Source organism: Monodon monoceros, unplaced genomic scaffold (genome assembly GCF_005190385.1).
Source record: "Monodon monoceros isolate NGI ecotype Baffin Bay Population unplaced genomic scaffold, NGI_Narwhal_1 Super_Scaffold_6, whole genome shotgun sequence".
NCBI classification, from domain to species: domain Eukaryota; kingdom Metazoa; phylum Chordata; class Mammalia; order Artiodactyla; family Monodontidae; genus Monodon; species Monodon monoceros.
Window position 1 is genome coordinate 96,194,509 of NW_021703783.1, and position 22,874 is coordinate 96,217,382.

Sequence of the window (22,874 nt, forward strand, 5' to 3'; positions counted from 1 at the left end):
TCACCATCCCCTTTATCACCACTAGCATCATTACATCACCATCCTCACCACCAGTGTCACCGTCCTCACCTTTATCACCACCATAACCACCAGCATCACCATCCCTGACACCCCCTTTGGCCCCACCACCATCAACACCGCCACCACCATCACCAACACCGCCACCACCACCATCACCACCGTGACCATCATTACCACCAGTAGGACCCAGTCCACATGAATCCGGAGGTGCCTTTCTTGAGGGTAAGGAGCTAATCTGGGCTTTGGCGGGTGGGCAGGATCTTGTTCAAGAGAAGAGGGCAGTCCAGGCAGGAGCGCTGCCCTAGGTTAAGACCCGTGACCCACAGGCATTTAGTATGTCTGGGAAATGGTTAACAATTCCGTGTTGGGAGATGAGGGTGAAGAAGTTATCCGAAACCAGAAAATGAAAGGCCCCGTGTATTGACTGCAGAGAACTTCTGAACCTTCCTCCTCAAGTTACTGACTTACAGACTGTGTTCCCCGCTGCCCCAGGTGTCTCCACCTGCCAGTGGTCCTGGACCTGGACCTGAGGCTGTATGGGGGGGGGCTCTAGGCCCGGCCCCAGCTTCAACACAGCAGCTCCTCTGTCTGACTCAGCTCACCTGGCCAACAGGTTAAGGAAGATGTGAAGCTCTTGCTGTGGGCAGTGGGGTGTGGGACACGCTTTTTAGGCACAGAGAAGTCCCCGAAGGACTGTACTTTAAAAAGACAACCTTAGTGGTGGTGTGGAAGACAGACCCCAAAGGCAAAGAGAGCAGTCAGAAGGCTGCTGAGAGGTGAACTGGAGTAGCAGAGGCAGGAAAAAGTGAGAGAAACATTTAGGAGGTGAAATTGACAAGACGGTGGCAGGGATGAGAGCTGAGGCCAGTGGGACTCCAGAGAGATGGGTGTCTCCGAAACTCAGCAGCAGAGGATAACGGCCTGGCCTGGAGACACACGGTGAGAACTCGTTTCTCCGGAGCCCTCACTGTGCACCAGGCTCTTTGCTAAGCTCCTACCATCCATCACCCTGCCCCATCCTTCGAGTTCTATGGGCAATTGCTCGTATTATCTCCGCTTCTCAGGTGAGTAAAAGGAAGCTGAAGGATAGTCAATAACCTGCTCAAGGTCACAAGACGAACAAGAATCAGAAATGGGGCCTGAGAGTTGAAACCACACGGAATTGTTCAGGGTCAAGGTCTAGAGCAAGAAGTCTCCCCGTCTTCTGACCTCCTGGGGCACAGCTGGCTGCCATCTCTGGTCATCACATCCTGATCCCAGGCTGCTGCCTAACTGCCCTCCATGGTAATGAGTGGCTCCCTGACAGCAGACATTGTGGCTTACGGCTCTTAATTCTATGGAGCTCCCAACACACACACACACACACACACACACACACACACACACACACACAGAGACACGCACACACACGCACTCCATTGCCTACCAGTCAGTCCATGGATCATAAAGGTCTCCCCCAGTGGGTAGATGGATGGATGGGAAGTATGAGAACTGATGGGCCTCAAAACAAGGTGGACTTCCCTGAAACTCAGAGCTGTCCAGGCCTGGGTGGACTTGTCAGGAGGTAGTAAGCTCCCTGTCACAGAAAGGACTCAACCAGTGGGAATGATGAAGAGGGAATCCTTGGAGAATTTGGTCAGCATCTGTCAAATTTATCTAGAAAGCAGAGCCTAGAGATGACATACTGCAGAACACCATGAACTACTGACACATCCAATCCCACCAAGAAAAGACTTTACTGTAGAAAACAGAACTGCATTTATCTGCACGTAAAAACAGACATCCTCCGAGTCTTCAAAATAATCACAGCCAACTGTACGTTTTTGTCTGCTACTTATGTCATTCTGTCCTCTGCTAGAGCCCAAACAACAAAAGTTTAAGAAACACTAATGCCAGAAAAAGAAGTTTAATTGCGAAGAGTCTGGATTGCTACTCTTTTCTGCACATTGGGAGGAGCCTGTGTACAAGTTGGCGGTGGCGTACCTCACCCTGGGCCAGGCCAGGCCAACACAGCGAGGGAACCCAGATGAGGGTTCCCTCAAAGAGCCAGCCACTTCATTAGCAGACTTGGGGAACCTTTCAACAATGACACCCCTGAACCCCTGGTCAGGGAATGGGCAAGACTCGGCCGTGGTGACAGTGGCTCCAGGAAGCAGCCTCCCAAGCCCATGGGCCTCCCTCCTCTGGGTTCTTACCCATGGGGGCCGTGGACATGGCTTTTTCACCCGTGAAACGTGACCTTCCAGTAGGTTAATATATGTGGCAGTGCTGGATACGCCAAAACACCGCTGTATAGGTGTTAGTCGTTAATGACTGAGAGGACTGCAGGGAATCGGTCCCATATCTGCATTAACTAATCATTGTAAGAGGAAAAAAAAGGAAAATAAATCACATACTGTAACGTCTGCACAAACTACCACAAGCAGGTTACATGTTTAACGTCCGTTGTTTTTTTTAAAAATCTATTTATTTCATTTATCTTTGGCTGCGTTGGGTCTTCGTTGCTGCGCGCGGGCTTTCTCTAGTTGCGGCGAGCGGGGGCTACTCTTTGTTGCAGAGCACAGGCTCTAGGCACACAAGCTTCAGTAGTTGTGGCTCGCGGGCTCAGCAGTTGTGGCTGGCGGGCTGTAGAGCGCGGGCTCAGTAGTTGTGGCGCACGGGCTTAGTTGCTCCGCGGCATGTGGGATCTTCCGGGACCAGGGCTCGAACCCGTGTCTCCTGCCTTGGCAGGCAGATTCTTAACCACTGCGCCACCAGGGAAGCCCACTGTCCATGTTTTTAACGTCAACACAAAACTCTAGCGGGAGAAATCCTTGCCGACGCGAACTCCCCTTTGTAAAGTGTGCTCTGAAGGAGCCGACAGGCTCCACGGATGCTTCTGCTGCATCCACGTGACCCACACCCACCTCCACAGTGCAGAGACTGGCCAGGGACTGGGAAGCCAGCGGGGACACCCCAAGTTCCGTAGAAGATGATGATGTCGAAACTAGGGATCCCAAGGTCACAGGACGTCGGTCTGATGGAGGGGGCTGACCCTAGACTGTCTACGCTCGGGACGACCCAGGCAACTGCTCAGGCTTCTCTCTGCCATGGGTTTGTCTAGGATGAAAAGCAAAAGTCCAGCCCAGCAATTACACTTCAGGTATGTACCCGAAATAACTGAAAGCAAGGACTTGAACAGATACCTGTATCCCCACGTTCACAGCAGCATTATTCCCATGAGCCAAAAGGTGGAAATCACTAAAACGGCCATCAACAGGTGAATGGATAAACAAGAGGTGGTGTATACATAGGATGGAATGTTATCCAGCCTTAAAAAGGAACGAAGCACTGATACAGGCTACAACATGGATGGACCTCGAGGACATTATGCTCAGTGAAATAAGTCAGATACAAAAGGACACACACTGTATGATCCCACTTAGAGAGGGACGGAGAGTCATCAAATTCAGACAGAAAGTAGAATGGCAGTTGCCAGGAGCTGGGGGAGGGGGAGGGGCAGGGGAGTTGTGTTGAGTGGGGACAGCTTCAGTTTGGGAAGAGATGACGGTGGGGGTGCATTAACATTGTGAATGTACTAAACGCCACTGAATTGTCCACTTGAAAATGGTTGAGATGGTAAATCTTACGTTTTATATACTTTTCCACAATGGAATATTCAGTGTTACTTACCAAATCCATGGCGTGTTAACAAAAAAAGAAACGGCAAAAGCCCACTAACTGCCCGTCCGAGGCGAGCTCTGTGCACCTCCGAAGGGAAGCTTCAACGGTCAACGGTGGGGTCAACACGGGTCCCCCTCCTGAGCCTACTTCTGGGCCTGCCCACCCCTCGGGGCTGTCACGGGGGACGGGACAGCCTCAGCTGCTGTCCACAGCAGTGCAAGCGGGCCTTACTCCAGCTGGGGCACAAGTCAGTCATGAACGTTTGTAATTTTCGCCTTTGTGCACCAAGGATGTGAAGTGAGAATGAGTAAACCTGCCTGGAGAAAGAGGGGTCTTTCCAGAGGCCGTGTCCTGGCTGGCGGCTCTGTGCTGCCGCTCACCTCCCCCGCCTCCCCCGCCTCCCAGTTGTGCCCCATGTGGCCCCCTCCTCCAGCCTGACTCTTGGCTCTGCTGGCCTCCATCCAGGCACATGGCAGGAGGACTCACCTAGGGACACGGGACAGCGTCCCCACTGGTTTTTCTGTGCTGGCCAGGGGGTCAGCTGGGTTTGGAGGGGGAAGGGGCTGCCAAGAACCCTGGCCTTCCCTTCCTTTGGTGCCTCCCAGAATGCACTCAGTAACGTGTCGATGAGGTAGCTAAAGAACGGAGCCGGGGCCGGGGTCACAGACTGCTGCGCCAACTCCTGGTCGGAGGGGATCCCACTTGGCCCCGTCTAACCCCACGTGCAAATACCCCCAGCATCCCTCACTGTGGCAGAAGCTTGTTACCTCCCGGGGTGGCCAGCTCTCTCCATGCACACCCTGATCCTTAGAAAGTTCTTGAGGTTAGGACAAAATTCAGCTCCGTGCAGTTCCCGTCCCTCCACACCCTCTGCAGTCTCAGGAAGTACCGCTAACTTACCCTCCAGGGAAAGATTCTGCAAGGGTTTGGACAGAGCCACTTGAAGCTTACGTGGCATGTAAGGACAGTGCTGCCCTGCCTGCCGGGTCAGAGGGGACGCTCGGGAGGACGGTGGTGATGGGCGCGCAGCAACGCGAATGAGCTGCAGCCTGAACTGGACTCTGAGCTGGGAGGGGCGCGGACAGCAGAAAGGGAAGGGAGCGGGCAGTGTGAGCACGGCCGAGCCAGCTCGAGGTCAGGACGGCAGGGCTCCTCCAACCGCGGCTGCAGGCCTCCTCCTCTAGCACAGCCCAGGGGAAGGGAAAGCTCTGGGGTCGAAGACCTGGCTGGGGGCCTGGAGCTGGTGACGTGGGAAAGTTACTTGGCCTCGCAGGGCCTCAGTTTCTTCATCTGCAAAGTGGGGATAAGAGGGCCTCCTGCGGTCAAGCAGGTGCTTCCGGAGTCCAGGCGCTGCCCCTCACTCGCTGTGGGCCTCGGGCAGGTCACCTCATCTCTCTACCTTTCGGTTTCCTCATCTGTCAAATGGGCAGATTCACACCCTAATGCTTCCCAACAAGAACTGAGCGCCACCACCCCTGCCGGCAGCTTCACCCCAGAGGCTTGTGCCGGAGCCCCTGTGACATGGGTACAGCTGCTGTCGGCCTACTCGCTCCCCCTCCCTCCCTCCCTCCCTCTCCCCCCAGCTCCCTCTCACTCTTGTTCTCAGAGGCTGTGTCTCGTATACATCCAAGTCCCTGACATCTGCCACAGGGCAGGACCTAGAGAATGAGGAGGGGTGGATTGAGCGGGGTGGGGGTAGGGGTAAAAGGACATACAAGCACCTACATGGGATAAAGCAGACTTCTACCGATGACACCAATATTGATAATAACCATGACCCCAGACCACCTCCTCCTCTTTACCTCTCAGGCCACGGTCACCTGGCGCCGAGGACACAATGGTCACTCACTGAATACCGGCTGAATGACCAACTGAACGACCAATAATGGTCTTTCGACAAATGTTTCCGCAGGTCCACACTGAAACACCTGATTAAAGAGTGGCCCAGGGGAAAAGGATTCCTTTACAAACCACACACGGCCAGTCCCCCAGGGGCCAGGCCATCGGCCAGCTCCTGCAGTGTGCCCAGAGCCAGCGGGACAGGAGAGGCCTCGGGGGGGCCCTACCTCACGCAGCTCCCACTCTCTAGTAATCACTGGAGCAGCAGCATTGCGGGGGGGCGGGGGGGGTGGTACTGGAGGCAAAGAACGGGGCCCAGGGCAGTGGGTGTCAGGGAGGCACTGCCTAAAGGACGACGGTTGAACCCTGACCTGTTGGCAGGATCTGGGAGCCAGGAGAGCACACGTGCGCGTGGCCTGGGGCACAGGGCAGAAGAGGTCTCTACGGCCAAGACTGCAGAGGCAGAGGCAGGACGTGGACCCACGTGTGTCCACTAGGAGGCAACTCCCACAGCTCATCCTGAGTCTCGCCTGGACTCCAGGACCTTTCAGGGGAATGGGATGCACATGTGCAAAGGAGCCACTTGGGCAGGCGACTTGCTGGGCAACCAGCTACACAGTTTGGCGGGATGACATCCCGCCCTTTGTCACGTGACCCTTGGGGCCCTTGCTCATCCTGTGGGCCCCACACCCAGCCCTCTGAGCCCACAGGCTGGATTTCCCCTTGTGTTTTTTCATCTCACCCTCACAAATACCCTCTGAGGAAGATGGTAAAGTGTTAGCCCATTTCACAGATGCAGAAACTGACTCAGAAAGATCAAAGCTTATCCATCAGCCCTGGGGATGTGGCAGGGATTTGGCATCCTCACCCTCAGTGCAACAGGGATCCCCCCAGTCCGCCACTCGCCGAGGTGCCAAGGGCCACACGGCATCAGATGCGGGGAAGGGGGGCGTTGGTGAACCTCAGATGCCATACACACGTGTGGCGTCCCTGGGCTGGCAGCACGCTGGCCCTGCTGGCTGGGGCCAGCTGCTTGCGCAGGCTGGGTGTTCTGTCTTGGTGGCAGCCGGTATGATACACAGTCGGTGCAGGGGCCGGGGGCCCAGACCACCCCGGTTCATGTCAGCCCAAACTAAGCCCCTGGATGAGTAACTGCACCCCTCTGAGCCTCAGTTTCCTCCCCTGAAAAATGCGGACGGTGGAAATCCCCTGGCGGTCCAGTATTTGGGACTCCGCGCTTCCACTGCAGGGGGGCCTGGGTTCGATCCCTGGTCGGGGAACTGGGATCCCGCAGGCTGTGCGGTGCGGCCCAAAAAAAAAAAGAAAAGTAAGAAAAATGGGGACGACAGTAAAGTTGTTGGAAGAAGTAAAGGCACATTCTCACCTGCCACAGCGGGGTGCAGGCTCCATCCTCCCACCCACAGAAGGTAACGTGTTCAGCAGACACAGCCAGCCCACTCCTGCAACGGGGCAGGTTACCTTTGTTTCTCCATCTCGGCTCCTGGCTGTAGGGAAGGCGGCCCTGGCAGGGTCAGCAGGGAGCAGCCTCCACCTACTTGGACCCCCAACCATAATCTGATGCAGGCGTGACTAGCTTCAACTGGTAGATATAGTGGGTTAAACAGTGTCCCCCCCAGAATTCACATCCACCCAAAACCTCAGAGTGTGACCTTATTTGGTAATTGGGTCTCTGCAGATATAATTAGTTGAGATCATACTGGATTGGGGGGCCCTAAATATAATGATTTGGGTCCTTGTAAGAAGAGAAGACACAGATTCAGAGGGAAGACGGCCACGTGAAGACAGGGGCAGAGACCAGAGTGGTGCGGCCGCGAGCCCAGCAGCGCCAGCAGCCCGCAGGAGCTGGAAGCGGCAGGAAGGATCCTCCCCTTGGCTCTGGAGGGAGCGCGGCCATGCAGGCACCTGGATTTCAGGCTTCCGACCTCTAGACCAGGAGGGAGTACATTTAAGCTGCCCGGCGTGTGGCGCTCTGTTACAGCAGCCGCAGGAGCCTCATACAGCAGACAAGAGGGAGTTAAGACTCAGGGAAGGGAAGTACCGGCCGAGGTCCCTGGGCTCAGGAGCAGCCAGGCCGGAAGGTCCCCCCAGCCCAGTGCCCCAGCCCCGCTCCTGTGCTGCCCTCCCCCATGTCCACTTCATCTAGAACACCGCCCGCCCCCACTTACAGGCTTGCTGATTACGAGGAAAGATTTGCAAATGTCCCTACTTCCGCCGTATCCAAATTAGTGTCAAAACAGGAAAGAAGTCCAGATAAAAATACCCAAACCCAGGGTGCGCTGGAGAGGGATTCAGCATGTCCACAAGGCAGCCTGCGACACCGGCATCCGAGCTGGGCGGCCGCCCACCCTCCAGGCTGGGGCCACCGCCCCTCCTGCCGGCCTGCAAGGTCCCCTGCTCCTGGCACCCTGTTTGCCTTTTTCATCAACTAAACAAAGCAGAAGGGATGCAAGCCCAGCCATGAAAAATCGGGTCAGTACATTCCTCCCTCCAGTCACCAAAGAAAGTCAGAGTGGGGGGAGCTGGGGGGGGATAAATTACCGTGCCCGAGTCCAGCTGCACCGGGACGTAATAAAATGTGTTGCTAAGATACAAGTGCCAAAGAAGTTCATTAAAGGACACTTTAAACCAAGCTGTCAGACTCTTCTCCCTTTAAAGCCTGCTTATTTGGTACCGTCCCTCGTGTTTATAATTAGATCCGCGATATGAGAGCGCAGCCCCCATTCAAGCCCACTCAGCAGGCTCATTAATAAAGTAACTTCAACAAGCCACCAACTTGGGCCCGGGCTGGGGGCGGGACTGTTTTATTTACAGAAATATATTTGAGCGCCACTTCTTTATCTAAATGAGAGATGAAGGCTCTTGAAGAAACTCAGCGGCCCTCTAGTCGCAGCATCATCGACTGTTCCCCTTATAACAGCGCTGGGGGCTCCAGGGCAGCGGGCTCGCTGGACCTCAGGGCTCACGATCTGACTCCAACTCGCCCCATAGCTCTGAATGTAGGTACCACGCGGGATGGTGAGCAGCGGACACGGAGGCAGGGGATTACCAGATCACGGCCAGCCTGATGGAGCCGGACGAGGGGACTCGGAAGGGCGACCAGAGGATGCAGGTTCGGTCTGGGCTGCGGAGTGTCCTTTGGGCCAATGCGTCTAGAAAAGGCCGTAACGTACCACCCACACCTAAACTGCAGATTTCTCATATGCATGGGTTTCTGGCTCCTCTTGAAAAAAATCAAAAAAGCAGGCTGCCTGGGGCCCACACCAAGTGATGGCAGGGGTGGCGCTGGCCTGGCTGCCCCCACCCCCCACCCGTCCCCTCACACCGCAGGGCATGACTCCCCAGCAGGCCCGGCCCTCAGCAGGACCGCTCTCCGGCCCGCCCACAGCGTCAGAGTCTGTGATCCTGCGAGGGTCAGAGCATCTCAGGTTGGGATTGGTCAGGGATGGAACCCTGATGAGCCTGGGCTTTTCTGAACCACAGAACCTCAGCACAGGGCCAGCCAGCCTGACCTCCCATCCAACTGGCGTTGGTGTCACTTCCCCTTTGCTATGAGGTGCTGGCTTGGCGGTCAAAGGTCTCAGAACAACCAATTCTAGCCCCAGGCAGATCCCTCTGTAAGGGAATTCCGCCAGCCCTGGAGCTGAAATTGGCCTTCTAGTACCTTCCAGCTTCTAGTCAAAATTCCGCCCCACGAAAGGGCCGCTTTCTCTTTTTTTTTTTTTTTTTTGAGGTACGCGGGCCTCTCACTGTTGTGGCCTCTCCCGTTGCAGAGCACAGGCTCCGGACGCACAGGCTCGGCGGCCACGGCTCACGGGCCCAGCCGCTCCGCAGCATGTGGGATCCTCCCGGACCGGGGCACGAACCCGCGTCCCCTGCATCGGCAGGCGGACTCTCAACCACTGGACCACCGGGGAAGCCCCCGCTTTCTCTTCTTCATCACGGCCAGTCGCTGATTTAAAGGTGGGGGTCAGCCGTGCTGGAGAGACCAGTCGCCGCCCTGTTCCATCAGCTCTCTGACCTCCCCCCTCACACTCACCTGTCACTCACTCTCCCGGCCGCACTGGCCTCCGTGGGAAACGCCAGGCATGACCCATCTCAGGACCTTTGCACGAGCTGTTCCTTCTACCTGGGACACTCTTTCTGCAGAGAGCCACAGGGCTCACTCCTCCAGCTACTCCTGCAGGCCTTGGCTCCAAGGCCTGAGGCCCCTCTCGAACACACTATTTAAAATAGCCACCTGCCCCCAGCCCCGCGCGCCTTGCCCGCTCTACCTCTGCCAGGGCACTGGTCACCTTCCCACCAACTCCATAACTCATTTACGATGGTTTTTGCCTGTTGCCTGTTTCCCCTCTCGGACTGTGAGCACATCTCAAGGGCCTATTCTGTCCACTGCTGTGTCCCCAGTGCCCAGCACAGACTGGGCGCCCAGTAGCATGTGCCAAACGTCACAACTCGGTACCGAGCTGTGGCTGCCACCCTCACCATCCAAGCGCTCACTGCTGCACACGCTGGTGGGCACGCCCCGGAGGAAACACAAAGGGGCATGAGACACAGGGGCTCTGCCACCCTGTCCCCTTCCAGCCCCGGACGCCGCACCTCCCTGGCCTCCCAGGCCCCAGATCCTGCTCTAAGACCCAGCCGGGCACTCTTTGCCACGTGCCCACTTCCCAGCGCCTGCAGCCGTAAGAGCGTCCAGGGCCCCTCCGACCTCTGTCCACAACAACACGGCTGACTGTTTTGTCACCTCTCGTCGAGCCAGGACAGGCCCTTGGAGGACGCTTCCTGAGCCTGTGTCCCCTTGGCAGTGACGGCTAGGAGAAGGACGCTGGTGCTGAAGGTACAGAAAACTCTGCACTCAGCGGGGCCGTAGCTTAAGGAATAATGCGGCGTTCACCTGGGGTGCGTTCATCACCACTGAGACGCATGAATCACGGAGAAGAGTTAGTGTCACTGGTTGTAAGGAATGCGGCTTGTCACCTGGTAACCCGCATCTCACAGGAAATTCTGGATCACAGTCTCTAATATGTATATATTTTTAATTGCATTTTCAAGTTCATTTACATGTGCAGATTGGCTTTCCACCTGAGTTACACTGAAAAGAAACACACCCCTCTCCCTTCCTCTCTCTGCCTGCCCCATCCCTGTCTTGCTCTCTTTCCTGGGGCAAAAAGCTTCTCCCCAAACTGATGACGGTGTCCCCCACGACGGCCTGCTGGGATGTGTCCCCCAGGGAGGCCCCACCAGAACCCCCATCTGCCATTTCAAGTAACTTTCTGCTGCCTCCACCCAAGAGATCAAGAGGCAGCCACTGTTCCCCCTAAAGAGGGACCCCCCAAATTAGTGTTTTTATCACCTTTTCTACTTTGGAGGGTGACTTTGCAAAATCTGATAGACGCTTCGCTGTTCGTGAACGTGTAGGTTACGGCCTCGGCCATACACACGTCCACAACCAACCTCCACCCCCCAGTGCAGACACGCGGGCAGGCGGTCTGGGCGGCAAGCAGGCTCGGCAGGTGCTCATCTTCCTGCAATGTACCTGCACCTACAGATTGACAGTCAATCTGATGCGGTAAGTTTCATTAAACGGACAGTTCCAGAATGCACCGTGTCCTGCCGGAGCTGCCACCCCGACTTGTGCCAACCGGAAGCCAGCTGCTCTGAAAGTACGACCACCTTCTGAAAACCACCGTGCTGTGCCCCCAGCGGCCCTACTGTCGGCACGAGGACATCGTGCGTGGGACCCCAGCATGTCTCAAACAGCGGCCACCCGTGTGGGCGAGCCGCTTCTGAAACAAAACACCAGCGAACAGAACTTAAGGGCTTAAAGGAAAACCACGGGCTTCCCGTGTGGCTGCGCCGCGGTCAGGAAGACTGGAGCCCTGGGACCCCCGGGGCCCCCGGGTGTCATCACCACCTCTACTCAGGGCCGTAGTTCCAGTTGGAAAAAGGGGGCTTGAGGAGGTGCCCCGCAAAGGCCCCCCCGGCCTTGCACATCCTGTGTTTTACACCGTCAGACCAAGTCTCGGGTCCAAAGACCAAATCCCAAATTTAGGGCCCAGTCCCAACCGCGGACACACCCGTCCGTGGAGACAAAGAAGCAACCCAGAGGCCTCTGTCCCAACAAAAAGCTACAGTTGCCCGCCTACTTCTCCACGGCAGTAGCATCTCTGGGGCACAGCCAGATCGCTGCTTCTCGTATGACTGTTAATAAACTATGCTGATAACAGCTCCCCTATCACTCAGCTGCCCCGCTGCAGGCCAGCCAGGAATTACACCTGGCACTCGAGACACGCGTCCTCACTGACCCTTGGGACAACCCTGCTTGGGAAGTAGCACTGTCCCCACTTTGAGACAAGGACCCACACAACCTGACCTTATCTTACCCGGGGGCTAAGGACCGCTCAACCCTGAACTAAAGAAGAAAAAAAAAGAAATCCCCCATGGACGTACTTCTTTCTGCTGCGCTTTAACAAGACCAACACAGGTGCCAAGCCAAAAAAAAAAAAAAGCAAAGCACAGCCCATCTGAAACTACTACCAAACAGTAAGTGATGACCCAGAGGGGGAAAAAACTTAAGGAAGCGTGTTCGTTCCTTTGGAGAATACAGGCCGTTTCCAAATGAGAAAGATGCCTCCACCTTAAAGTAGAAAACAACAACAACAGTGATAACAGGAAATACTGAGGTAGCCAAGCCAGAGAGGGGCTCAGGCCACAGCAGGGATGACAAAGCAGGGGGTGGAGGAGTATTTGCTTCGGGGTCAAGTCCAAACCTCCCGCCTGCCGCCGGCTCAGCTTCTGCACTGCCGAGACCCCTCACTTCACCCAGCCTGCCCCACGCTCCCCAGCCCGGTGCCAGAGGCAGAGACCGGATGCAGACCCAGGCCCCCTCCCACGTTCCACGACGTTGCACTTCAGGGTAAAATTCCCACTCGTTATCACAAGCAGTTGCTAGCCTGCTGGTGGCGCTCTCTGACGTACCATCTCCATCTCCTTTTACTGGAACACATGCCCTGGAGTTACCTGACACACCAAACTTTTCATACGCAGGGCACAAAGTGTTGTCATGTCTCCGCCACATGCTCCAGCGTAGGCGCTAAGATCGTGAGGCCACAAGGGCCCAGAACTGGACTGCAGCTCCTGCCCTTGCCAGCCGTGTGATGTCAACAAGCCACTCAACCTCTCTGGGCTTCAGCCGCCCCCCAAGTAAAACGGTAATTAAGAGCGGGCCTTCCCTAAAGGGCTGTGTGAACAGTGACCGACTTGGTCCCTGGAGAGCTAGAAGGGGCCTGGCCCAAGGTCAGCATCAGATGGGAAAGCTGTGACTTGTGACGCCCGCATCCCACCTGTTGAGGGCTCACCATGGCCCGAGGGTCACGTCTCATCTCATTTAATCCCGCCAGCGCTACGTGCGTGTCGTCTCCCAAGCACCCCACATGCCAGCACTCGGCTGTCTCACGGGCGCTGCACTGTTACCCCATTTTACGGCCTTCGAAGCGCGGAGCGGGGTTTACAACTCCAGTCTACCCAGTTGTAAAGCCGGTGCTTAACCTCTTTCTTACATGCTTCTCGGAGACAAAAGTGAAAAGCCTTCTTAGCGGGACTCTTCTGCAAGTGAAGGCAAACTCAGAGTCCTATTTCCTGAAAAGCTGTAAATTCCAACAGTGTGGAGAAGGTGAACAGCAGCTGCGCCCTCCTCCAGAAAACCGCCTCTGCCCCCAATGCCCTCCCGTGTCTGCGGCAAGGGCCTTGGAGGGCGAGCCAACACACACCCCGCAAAGGGGCCTCCTCGAGCCCTCCGTGCGTGACCAGGGTGTGCCCGGGACGCTGCCCCGCGGGCAGGGCCCCCCACGTGCTCAGGCCCCGAGCCGGGCTCGCTGGCGGACCGGACAGCAGCCATGTTCAGGCATCAGCTCGCACAAGTGGAGCAGAAACGGCGGCAAGCCCGCGATTCGGTCCTGAAAAGACAAAGGCGTTGGAGGAAAAACTTGCTAAATCACAGGGCTAACCATCATGGCCAGCAGCTCTAATGAGGCATCACGGGATTTCCACAGTTATCATCAGAGTCGTCGCCTTGAAAAAATTCAAAGTTGATTGAAATCAATTGTACAGTTCCGAGAGCAGGTGTTTCAAGAGGCTAACGTATCAGAGCCAACTCCTTGGACTGGCAGAGAAGGCGGCGCAGTCACCGTCAACCTCTACCAGGAGGGACGAACAGCATACGCCCCGAAGAGGGACCAGCAACAGTGCAAAGGCTCCAGCCCCCCGGGTGCAGGGCAGGGCGTGGCAGGAGTGTCCCGGGGTCACTGATGCAGCCAACACAGTTCTCTTCAAATCAACCCCTTTGCTCTGCTCGGGAGTTTAGATGCACTTTCTCATCTTTGATCTGATTTCATCTCAATAACCCGGTGGGGTAGTGTTTACAACGACCACACCCACTTTACAGAGAGGAAACAGAGCTCAAGGAAGCAGAATGACTTGCTCGAGGCCACACAGCCGGAGGCAAAGAGCTGGGATAGGAACCCTGGTGTCCTGACTGTCGGGCCTCTGCTCTTCCAGCTACGCTTTGTCAGACCCTAGAGGCAGGGGGCCAGCTAGACGCCAGGCAGGGACTGAAACAGAGGGCACCCTCTCTGGGCTCCCAAGCCGTCTGACCTTGGGAAGCTGCCCTTCTCTCACCTGCCCCGCCTGACCCAAGCCGTGAGATGATCACGACAATCAAATAAAAAGACGAGATGGAACAGACCCACCGAAGAATACCAGTGCTGCAGAGAGCAGGGCGGGGTGTGCAATGTCTCTGCTTCCCCACAGGTGCAAACGTCACCTCCTGAGAGCAACCCCATGCACCTCATCACAGCACATCACCCCGTCTGCTGCTGGCTGAGCCCCCGTGCTAAACCTCTCCTGCAGAGAGCTCACGGGAGGGGTAACGGTGGATACGCCAGCCTCCCCAACTACATGTGAAACTTTCTGCAGGCAGAGACCAAGCGAAACCACTTCGCGAGGGTAAAGCCTTAAAACGTGCGATGCCGCGATTACTAACCACAGCACATCACCCACCATCACCGCCGCATCCCCCACCAGGCAGGAGCCCATCATTAAACATTTGTGGGATTAAACTGCGTTGGTCCCAAGAGATGTCCGGAACACAATGTCAAGGGTCAAAAGCAAGTTTAGGCATAGCGTGCTTGGCAGCGTATCCACTAAGCATGTTTATCCATGTTACAGACGCCGCGTGCGCACAGAGCACATCCTACGAACGCACCTCAGGGCCAGCGCTGCTCTCGTCCACGCGTAGGATGGGGCAGAAGAGGGGTCACGCTTTATGACTCTCACATCTGCGCTGCGAACTTTTCCCCAACGAGCAGGTGTTGCTTTCACAATAAAAACTTTGTTAAAAGTCGAATTCTTCCTTAGCTCCTAATGTTACAGAAATAATAGCAAGAATCACCGCCTCCCTCGGCAAGATTTTACTTTAGCAGGGGCGTGGCAGTTATTTTACTTTAGCAGGGGCGTGGTAGTTATTTTACTTTAGCAGGGGCGTGGTAGTTATTTGTCTTATTTCAACAAATCCTTCCTCTCATTTTAGAAACATAATCCTGGACAAACTGTCAACCGATGTCATATACACTGCATAGACTTCACGCGTATTTACTGGCACAAATCAATACACAGTTGACCCTTGAACAACGTGGGTTTGAACTGCGCGGGTCCACTTATATGCGGGTCCACTTACACACAGATTTTTTCAGCAGTGCATACTGCAGTCCTATGTGATCCACGGGTGGTTGAATCCACGGATACGGAGGCCCTGCCTTATATGTAGGGCCAACTATATACACAGTGTCTGTGCAGAAGGTCGCCACCTCTGACCCCCGCGTTGCTCTAGGGTCAACTGTAATTACTACTTGTTATTATACACTTTATAAATAGTAAAAAAAAAAAAAAGTCAACAATAAAAATATAACCTACACATGTAAATGTGTTATATACACACACACATTTTTTTCCCTTAAACCAACCGCGCAGAGATGCTCACCGAGTCATCTTCTAGAGGGTTCCAGAAGTGTCCCCCCACTAACTTCTCAGCTTTAAGAAGCTCTGGTGAAGGCAGGAGGGGGAGGGTCCGCACAAGTCCCTGCCCTCACAGCCTCTTATGTGCCGGTCACCCAGGGTCCAGCAGCCTCCTCTCCTCTCCCACGTCACACACGGGTGCCACCATCCCTGCAAGAGCCTCCTACGCAGGTGACAGGCATCAGGGAGCTCACATGGCCGGGCCAAGCTGGGAGTGGGTTCAGGCCTCCTTCACGCTCCTCCCTTCTAATCTCCCCTCAGCACCAGAGCCCTGACAGCCCCCTGCCATTTCCCAGCCCTGGCACAAAACCCAGGCCCTTCACCTGGCATTCGGTGCCTTCCTGGCTCCGGCCCCAGCCTGCCTTCTCTGCTGTCTGTCTCTCTCCCATGGTTCAACTGCCAGAAACTCGCCAGCACCTGCAGGTTTCCTCAGGCCATCAGCCCTCAGCTGGGCCACCGGCTCCTCCAGTCCACGACCCCAGGCGCCCTTGGGGACCCCCCTCCCCCAGGAAGCTGTCTTCCATCCCCAGGGGCCGCAAGGCGTGGTTTTCACAGAACTTCTCTGGAATTTCCTTGACACATGGTTACCTACACCACACTGTCCTGTGAGGTTTCCGAGACCAGGGAGCTTCCAGTCTTACCCATCTCTGCCTGCTCGTTCCAAACATATGATTTTAAGACTCTGTTCACTGCAGGCCTAAAAAGGACGGCTCCCAGGGGCTCCAGTTGGGCCCCGCTGCTCACCACCACCGATCACACACCTATCTTCTTACGGTCACCTGCTCGTTCACCCCATAAGCATCCAGCCCGACAAGGCACTGCTCTCGGATCCCAGGGGGAGGGGCGGAGCAGCACGGCCCCTGATCCTCAGGGAGCTTACGGTCCAGCAGAGACGTCGGACGTTCATGAAAAGATGAGGACGGATGACGGTCAGCAGCCTCCAGGACAGGAAGATGCTTCCGGTACCCGAGGCCCTGCTGGGTAACAGCCAAGGAGCCGCACTGCTGGGGGCCGAGCAGGGGGGCAGGGTCAGCCCCCGCAGAGAGCGGCGGGGAAACCACTGGAAGGTCTCAAGCAAGGGAGCGCCGTGATCCTGTTCAAGTTTTAAGACACTTACTCTGGTGGAGGATGAACCAGAGGGGGCATGAGGAAACGCAGTACATTGTTCACAGGAGCCTAAAGGTGGAAACAAGCCCAGTGCCCATCAGCTGGTGAACGGATGCAAAACGCGGCCTCCCATACAATGGACTATTATTCAGACATAAGAAAGAATCGAGTACTGACACGCGCTACAACTTGGAAGAACCCTGAAACATTACGCTCAGTGAAAGAAGCTCGTCATATAAGACCACACGTTATATAACTCCATTCACATAAAAGTCCAGAATGAGTAACTCTATAGCGATAAAAAGTAGATTTATAAAGACAGAGAGTAGCTTAGCGGTTGCTTAGGGCCTGGGGGTGGGGTGTGCAGCGGGGATGATACCCAAAGGGTTTCTTTCTGAGATGATGAAAATGTTCTAAAATCGATGGTGGTGATCGGCTGCAAATATCTGTGAATGTACAAAACAATACTTAACTGTAAACTTTAAATGGGTGAATTATGCGATATGTGAATTATATTTCAATAAAGCTTTTTTTTAAGTGGATGCAGTGTGGAGGCTACTGTAATCTTCCAGCTAAGAGATGATGCGGGAGGGACCAGAGGGGTGGACAGATGGAGGGGAAGAGGGGCCCCAGGAATATGGCTCAGATCAAAGTGTGGGTCTGGGAGACTCTGGCTGTGGGAGGGGGAGTCAGGGGTCAAGGCCAAGCAGGTGGCAGCGGGCAAAGCCAGGACTAGGCCCCTGCTGTCTCAACCCCATGCTCTTTTCCAGAATGTGAAAGGCGGAGCTTGGAGAGACAGCATTAGTTTTCTCTTTCACATGTAATGGTGCTATTTTAAGAATGCGATCTTGAACTCTAGGTCAGGAAGATTAAAATTTAGCCTCCTGGATGAGAGCAGACTCGGGGGCAGAGCTTGGACAATGGCACATCCTTTTACTGAAGGACTGAAAACAACTGGGGAGCTTTCAGAATAAACCCACCCTGCAATTTTGTTTGGTGGACGCTTCCACTGTGGAATCCCTCTGGTGTCCAAGGTACAATAGCTAGTGAATCAGTGAAGATGTGATGCAGCGCCTGGGCGAGTGCCACATATGTAATACCTTTCAAGAAGACGTTTTTATTGCTGCACTTGAGGACATCCCCTCGGAACCCGGAGTCCATCAAGTCGACGGATGGAGCGGCACACAAGGCCCCAAGTTCACTGGGGCGGAGGCCGGTGCTCTCTCTGCCACGCCAGCTCGGTCTGCAGTTGATACAGGAGGCTCCTCTCACAACTCTGTGGGGAAGCTGGACTTGCGTGAAGTTCAGGTCTGAAGATGCCTGCTTCCCGTGGCATCTACATGTTGTGCCGAGAACTCCAAAGAGGGAGGAGAAAAAACACAAACCCTCCAGTTTTTATGACGGGTCTGTTAGTTACACGTGCTTGTTGCTTGACAATTTAGATGAAAATGTTACTGCCTCTCTGCATGTGCTGCAAATTCACGGCGTAAAACCACTGGAGCAACTAATGAAGTCTTCACACATCATATCTTGTTAAAGACAAGGAAGGGGTCCATCTTCCACCAGAATCACAACCCAGTGGTGAGGGGCCGCCACACCTGGGAATGCAGCCTGGCCAAAGTGGGCTGGCCCACAACTCAGATCCGACCAACTGCCCCACAGCTCTCTCATTATTTTTTTTTTAAGGAAAAAATATGAACTCTGTTTTCAAATAGCACGGTCCTATGGAAGCTGGTTTCTTGTTTATCCCCTAGTCCACCAATGGTGGGAGAAACGCTGGACACTTACACAGACTTTGTATCTCTCTACTGCTGACCAACAAACAACCCATCTTCTTCTAGGAGTCCTTGATAAACATCTTTAAGCACCTGTCCATGTTTCTAGAAGTAACTAAATAAATTCTAGTGCCAAGGGCATGAATGGGAAATTGGTGGCTAGGCACCAAAAGGTGTCACTTGCTGCTACCGTATCTCTAACAAATGTGGATAATGGGGTCATCTGTCCGTTTTACTATCAAGCTCATCCTCCCCATGTGCACCTTTAATTGAAACGTAACCTTTCTATCCCATATTCCAAGCGGGAGCAGGACAAAAAATCCACATCTCCCCGAGAGGAAGATGGTGTGAGTTCTTCCCCAAGCACATCACTAAAGGGACACTACCTTTACTCTTCTGTTGAGTTAAAAGCAAACTCTGAAACACTGGCTTTTTAATCCCTGATCCGGCATTTCCGCTCCTCCTGGGCAGGCGCTGGGGTAACTAAGCAGAGCCTACTTCTCCTCTTCAAAGCTCTGGGTGCAGCCCCAATCACCTCCAAGAGCTCATGCATCGACCTTTCCCCAGCCAAGCTGCCAATCTCCACCAAACTCTCCCAAGGAGAGAAAGACAGTAAATGTTAAGTCTGTCCAACTCATTTCATAGGTGACCTCTGAAGGATTTCACCGCGGAGCTTGGGAGAGACAAGGCAGCTTTATTAACATGCTACACCACAGCCCCAGGCCCTCCCTCCCTCTTTTATGAGCCCTTGCTATATAAAATGCCACAAAGGAGAAAGGAAAAACAACACACTTACAGTTACAAACACAAGTTCCAATGGCCACGACAAACGCCGGATACTTACCAGATGTTATTTTTAGTCATTTAAAAGAGAAATATTTTTAAAAGGCCAGAGAACAAAAGTTTCTGTTTTTTTCTTTTTCTTTTTAAACACACACTCTCACACACACAAAAAGATGGAGGTACATTCCGTTCACAAGCATCCTTCTCCGAGTTCAATTTTAAAGGCAAAGGCAGCCTGGAGTAGGACAGTTCCTTCGCCGAGCGGCACCGCAACCTTCAAACATGATTTTCAAATGTTTCTCTCTGCCTCATCTAAATTCAAGCATGACAGATAATAAATAGCCACTCATTTACTATCATCATAAAAATTTAAACAGCCTTGAAATAGTTGGCTACAATACAGAAATGATCAAACCTAAGCTCCGAAAAGCCACTCCAAACAGTAAAACTACTGCCATGTAGAAGCACACATAAAGAGACATTGTTGCGATAAAAGCTGCCGGATTATTGGATTTCCTCTCTCCTCTCTTTTAAATCTTCTACTCCGAGCATAAAAGTCAACAACTTGCCGTTTTACCCAGTGGAAAAAAGGCTTAGTAACCCTCGGCTATCACACTGTACCAGATTTGGTGGTGGATTTTTTTTTTTTAAAGAAAGTATTTGATTTGATTCCATACAGTGATTAAACATCTTTGTGCTCAGCGGAGAAGGGTCTTCCAACCCCTCCCCCTCCAAAAATGGCATCAAAGCAATCAAAATGGTAATGCCGGGCCTGGGTCCCCTCCCCCCGCGAACTCCCCGACTTCGCCGGGGCCGCGCGCCGCCCCCCCACCCTCCGGCGGGAATGGAAGCTTCCACTCCTGAGCGGGGGCGCGGGCCGGGCGGGCGCGCGCGGCCGGGGACGGGGGCCGCGGCACCGCCAGAAAGCGGTTAATGCATTCGTCCCAACCCTCCCGTCCAGCCGGGCGCCCCCGACCAGGCGCGGACCCGCGGGAACAGCCATCTTTCTTTCCGCAACCCCCGGCCCCCTCCTCTCCCGCACGCCCCCTCCCACCACTTTTCAACTTTAAAGACTCGAAATGAACACCCGGCCTCCGAGTTCTCCCCCGCCAGTCTCGTCCACGTCTCTCCCCGCACCGCCAATCCCTCCAGGGAGGGGGCTTCTGCACGGGCCGCCCCCGCCGGGAGTTGGGGGAGGAAGAAGGGGGCCAGCTCAGCGGCCGGTGGGGGGGCGGGGGCCAGCGCGGGCCAAGTTTGATGCTGACGGCGGCGGCCGGCATTCCGAAGGAAGCGCGATCGATGGCCCGGGGGCGCGGCGGGGCGGGGGCGGGCCCGCGGGGCGGGCGGAGGAAGAGGAGGGGGCAGCGGGGAGGGCGCCGGCGCCCCCGCCCCCGCCAGCCTCGGAGCCCCGAGAGCGCCATTGGCTGCGCCGCTCAAAGTTCTCGGCTCGGGGCGGCTCGGGGAAGGGGCGGGAGTGCGTGTGCCGGCAGGGAGCGCAGGGGGAGGGGCGGAGGGGGAGGGGAGCGAGCGGCGGGGAGGGAGGGGGCGGGGGCGCGCGGCCGGCCGCGCTCCGGCGGCGGCATCTGTTCGTGGTGCTGAAACCCCTACCGCTGAGCTCAGCGCAACTAAGTCACAATGGACAACTTTTCCTCGCCGAGGGGCCGGGAGGGGTCGGCGGGCGTGCCCCCCATCGCAATGAGCTTCTTGCGTGTCCCAGTCTACACCTGATGCCCGGAGACCAAAGTTGGGGCAGAACTGGGGGGTCCTGGGGGCGCCTTTCTTTTGTTCCCCGGGAGCTGGCGTCAGGTTCCAAGAATAAAAGTGATGCTGGAGAAGTGGAGGGGAGGGGGGCCCGGAGGAACGATTCTTTAAATAAGATTTGCAACGGAACCCAGAAATCGCTTCCAAGTAGTTTGGTGTCCAGGCCCGAATTACCGCCCCCTCTCCCCCCACCCTCACAACAGCGTGAGGCGGGGGACACTGAGCCGGGAGAATTTCCACATTCCAAAAACATGTCCACCAACTCAAAATGGACGCCGGGCTGCTCGCCGCCTTTTAAGTGCAGCTTCTCTCTTTCGGCCACCGCGGGAGCCGCGCTCTCCCCCCTCGGCCTCCAAGAATCCGGCTCTTTCTTTCCAGAAAAGGGGGTGCGGGTAACTCTGAGGGCTGGAGAGACTCCTTTGGGAGTCTGAGCGCGCGGCGCCGAGGCCGGCACTTTTCAGGGTGCTGCCAAAGTGCCCGGCGACCCCTCCTCCCCACCCCGGGCGGGAGGCGGGGGGCAGGCTCCAGCTCGCTTACTTGTTTGTCGCTGAGCGCGGCGATCCGCGGCTGCCTCTCGTGGAGCTGTTTCTTGAGGTCGCCGTTCTGCGGAAACACGGAGAAGCGGGCTCAGGCCGGCCGCCCCGGGCGTCAAGCGCGCCCGGAGCCCCGCGGGCCGCAGCCCCCGGCCCGGGCCGCCAGCCGCGCGCCCCAAGTTCCCCCGGCCGCGTCCCGCACGCGCGGCGGCCGGGCAGTGCCGCACGGGGCCGCTTACCTGTGGCTGCCGCCGCATCTGGGCAGCTCGCGGGGCGGGGCGGGGGCCGTGGCCACCCGGCGGCGCGGCCCGAGCCGTGCAAGTTTGCAGGCCGGGGTACGTGTGCGAGTGAGTGTGAGTGTGTGCCGGGGGAGGGGGGAGGAACAAAGAGCCAAGTAAACACGGCGAGTCCGTGTCGAGCAAAGCTCATAAATATTCAAGTCGCGTCCTAATCTCCCCAACACACACACGCGCACGCCGCAATACCGCTCGGGCTCCGGCCGCCACGCCGCTGCTCGCCCGAGCAACAATCGCCAAAACTACTTTTGCAAACTGTGCAGGATTGCACCGGAGGATGGGGGCCGGAGGGGGTCGGCGCACACACTCTCACACGCACCCCGGGCAGGCGCACCAAGGGGTCCCCTCCCGGGACCCCTGTCCTGCAGACCCTGCTCGAGAAAGAGAAGACTCCAGGCTCGGGTCCCAAGGGCCCTCGACCCCAAACTGTGCAGGATTGTACGAAAGGAGGGGGCAGAGGGCAAGCCCAAAGGGGGGTCCGTTCATGTACATACGCCCCCCGCCCCTGGGGCAGGCTCAAGGAGGGGCCCCTCCGAGCCCCTCCAGCCCTGAAGACCCTGCGACGGGGAAGAGGACGCGGGTCTCCGGTGCCTGGAGCCCCGACCCCAGGCCCGCAGCCCCCGACCGCCTACCTGGTGGCGCGCGAGTTCCACGGCGAGCGCCTCGGGCCGGCTCTGCAGCTCCATCCCGGCAACTTGGGCAGCACTTTGCGCTCACTTTGGCCCCGGCTCCGGGGAAGTTGCGCGGCTTCGCGGGGGCTGGAGCGGACGGGGGCCGACCGGGTCTCCGGGGAGGGGGGGACACGAGCCCCCTCCCCCACGGCCAAAAGGGAGGCGGGTTCTGGCGAGGGGGAAGAAAGGCGGCCGGGCGCCGCGGCGCCGAGCCCGCGGCCGCCCCAACTCCTCAGGCTGCCCGGCAAGTTGCGCCGGGTCCCCAGGCTGCCGGCGCGGCCCGGCGCATGGCCCCCCGGCGCCGGGAGCCCCGCGCAGCACCGCGCGCGCCCG

At 56.3% G+C, this 22,874-nt stretch overlaps 1 protein-coding gene across 3 annotated transcripts in view; it reads right to left on the reverse strand.

Moving 5' to 3' along the window:
* PHF21B (PHD finger protein 21B) overlaps window positions 1-22,734 on the reverse strand; it is a 95,908-nt gene extending 73,174 nt beyond the window's left edge. For 2 of the 3 annotated variants that reach the window (XM_029205642.1, XM_029205641.1), the window contains exons 1-2: window positions 22,503-22,734; window positions 21,579-21,644 (exon numbers count right to left, since the gene is read on the reverse strand). In XM_029205642.1, coding sequence (XP_029061475.1) covers window positions 21,579-21,644; window positions 22,503-22,556 — 120 coding nt within the window. In that variant the 5' untranslated portion in view covers window positions 22,557-22,734. Of the gene's footprint in view, window positions 1-21,578; window positions 21,645-21,813; window positions 22,008-22,502 lie in introns of those variants that run through there. The other variant, XM_029205643.1, reaches the window with a different exon arrangement.
* Between the last annotated feature and the right edge of the window lie 140 nt (window positions 22,735-22,874).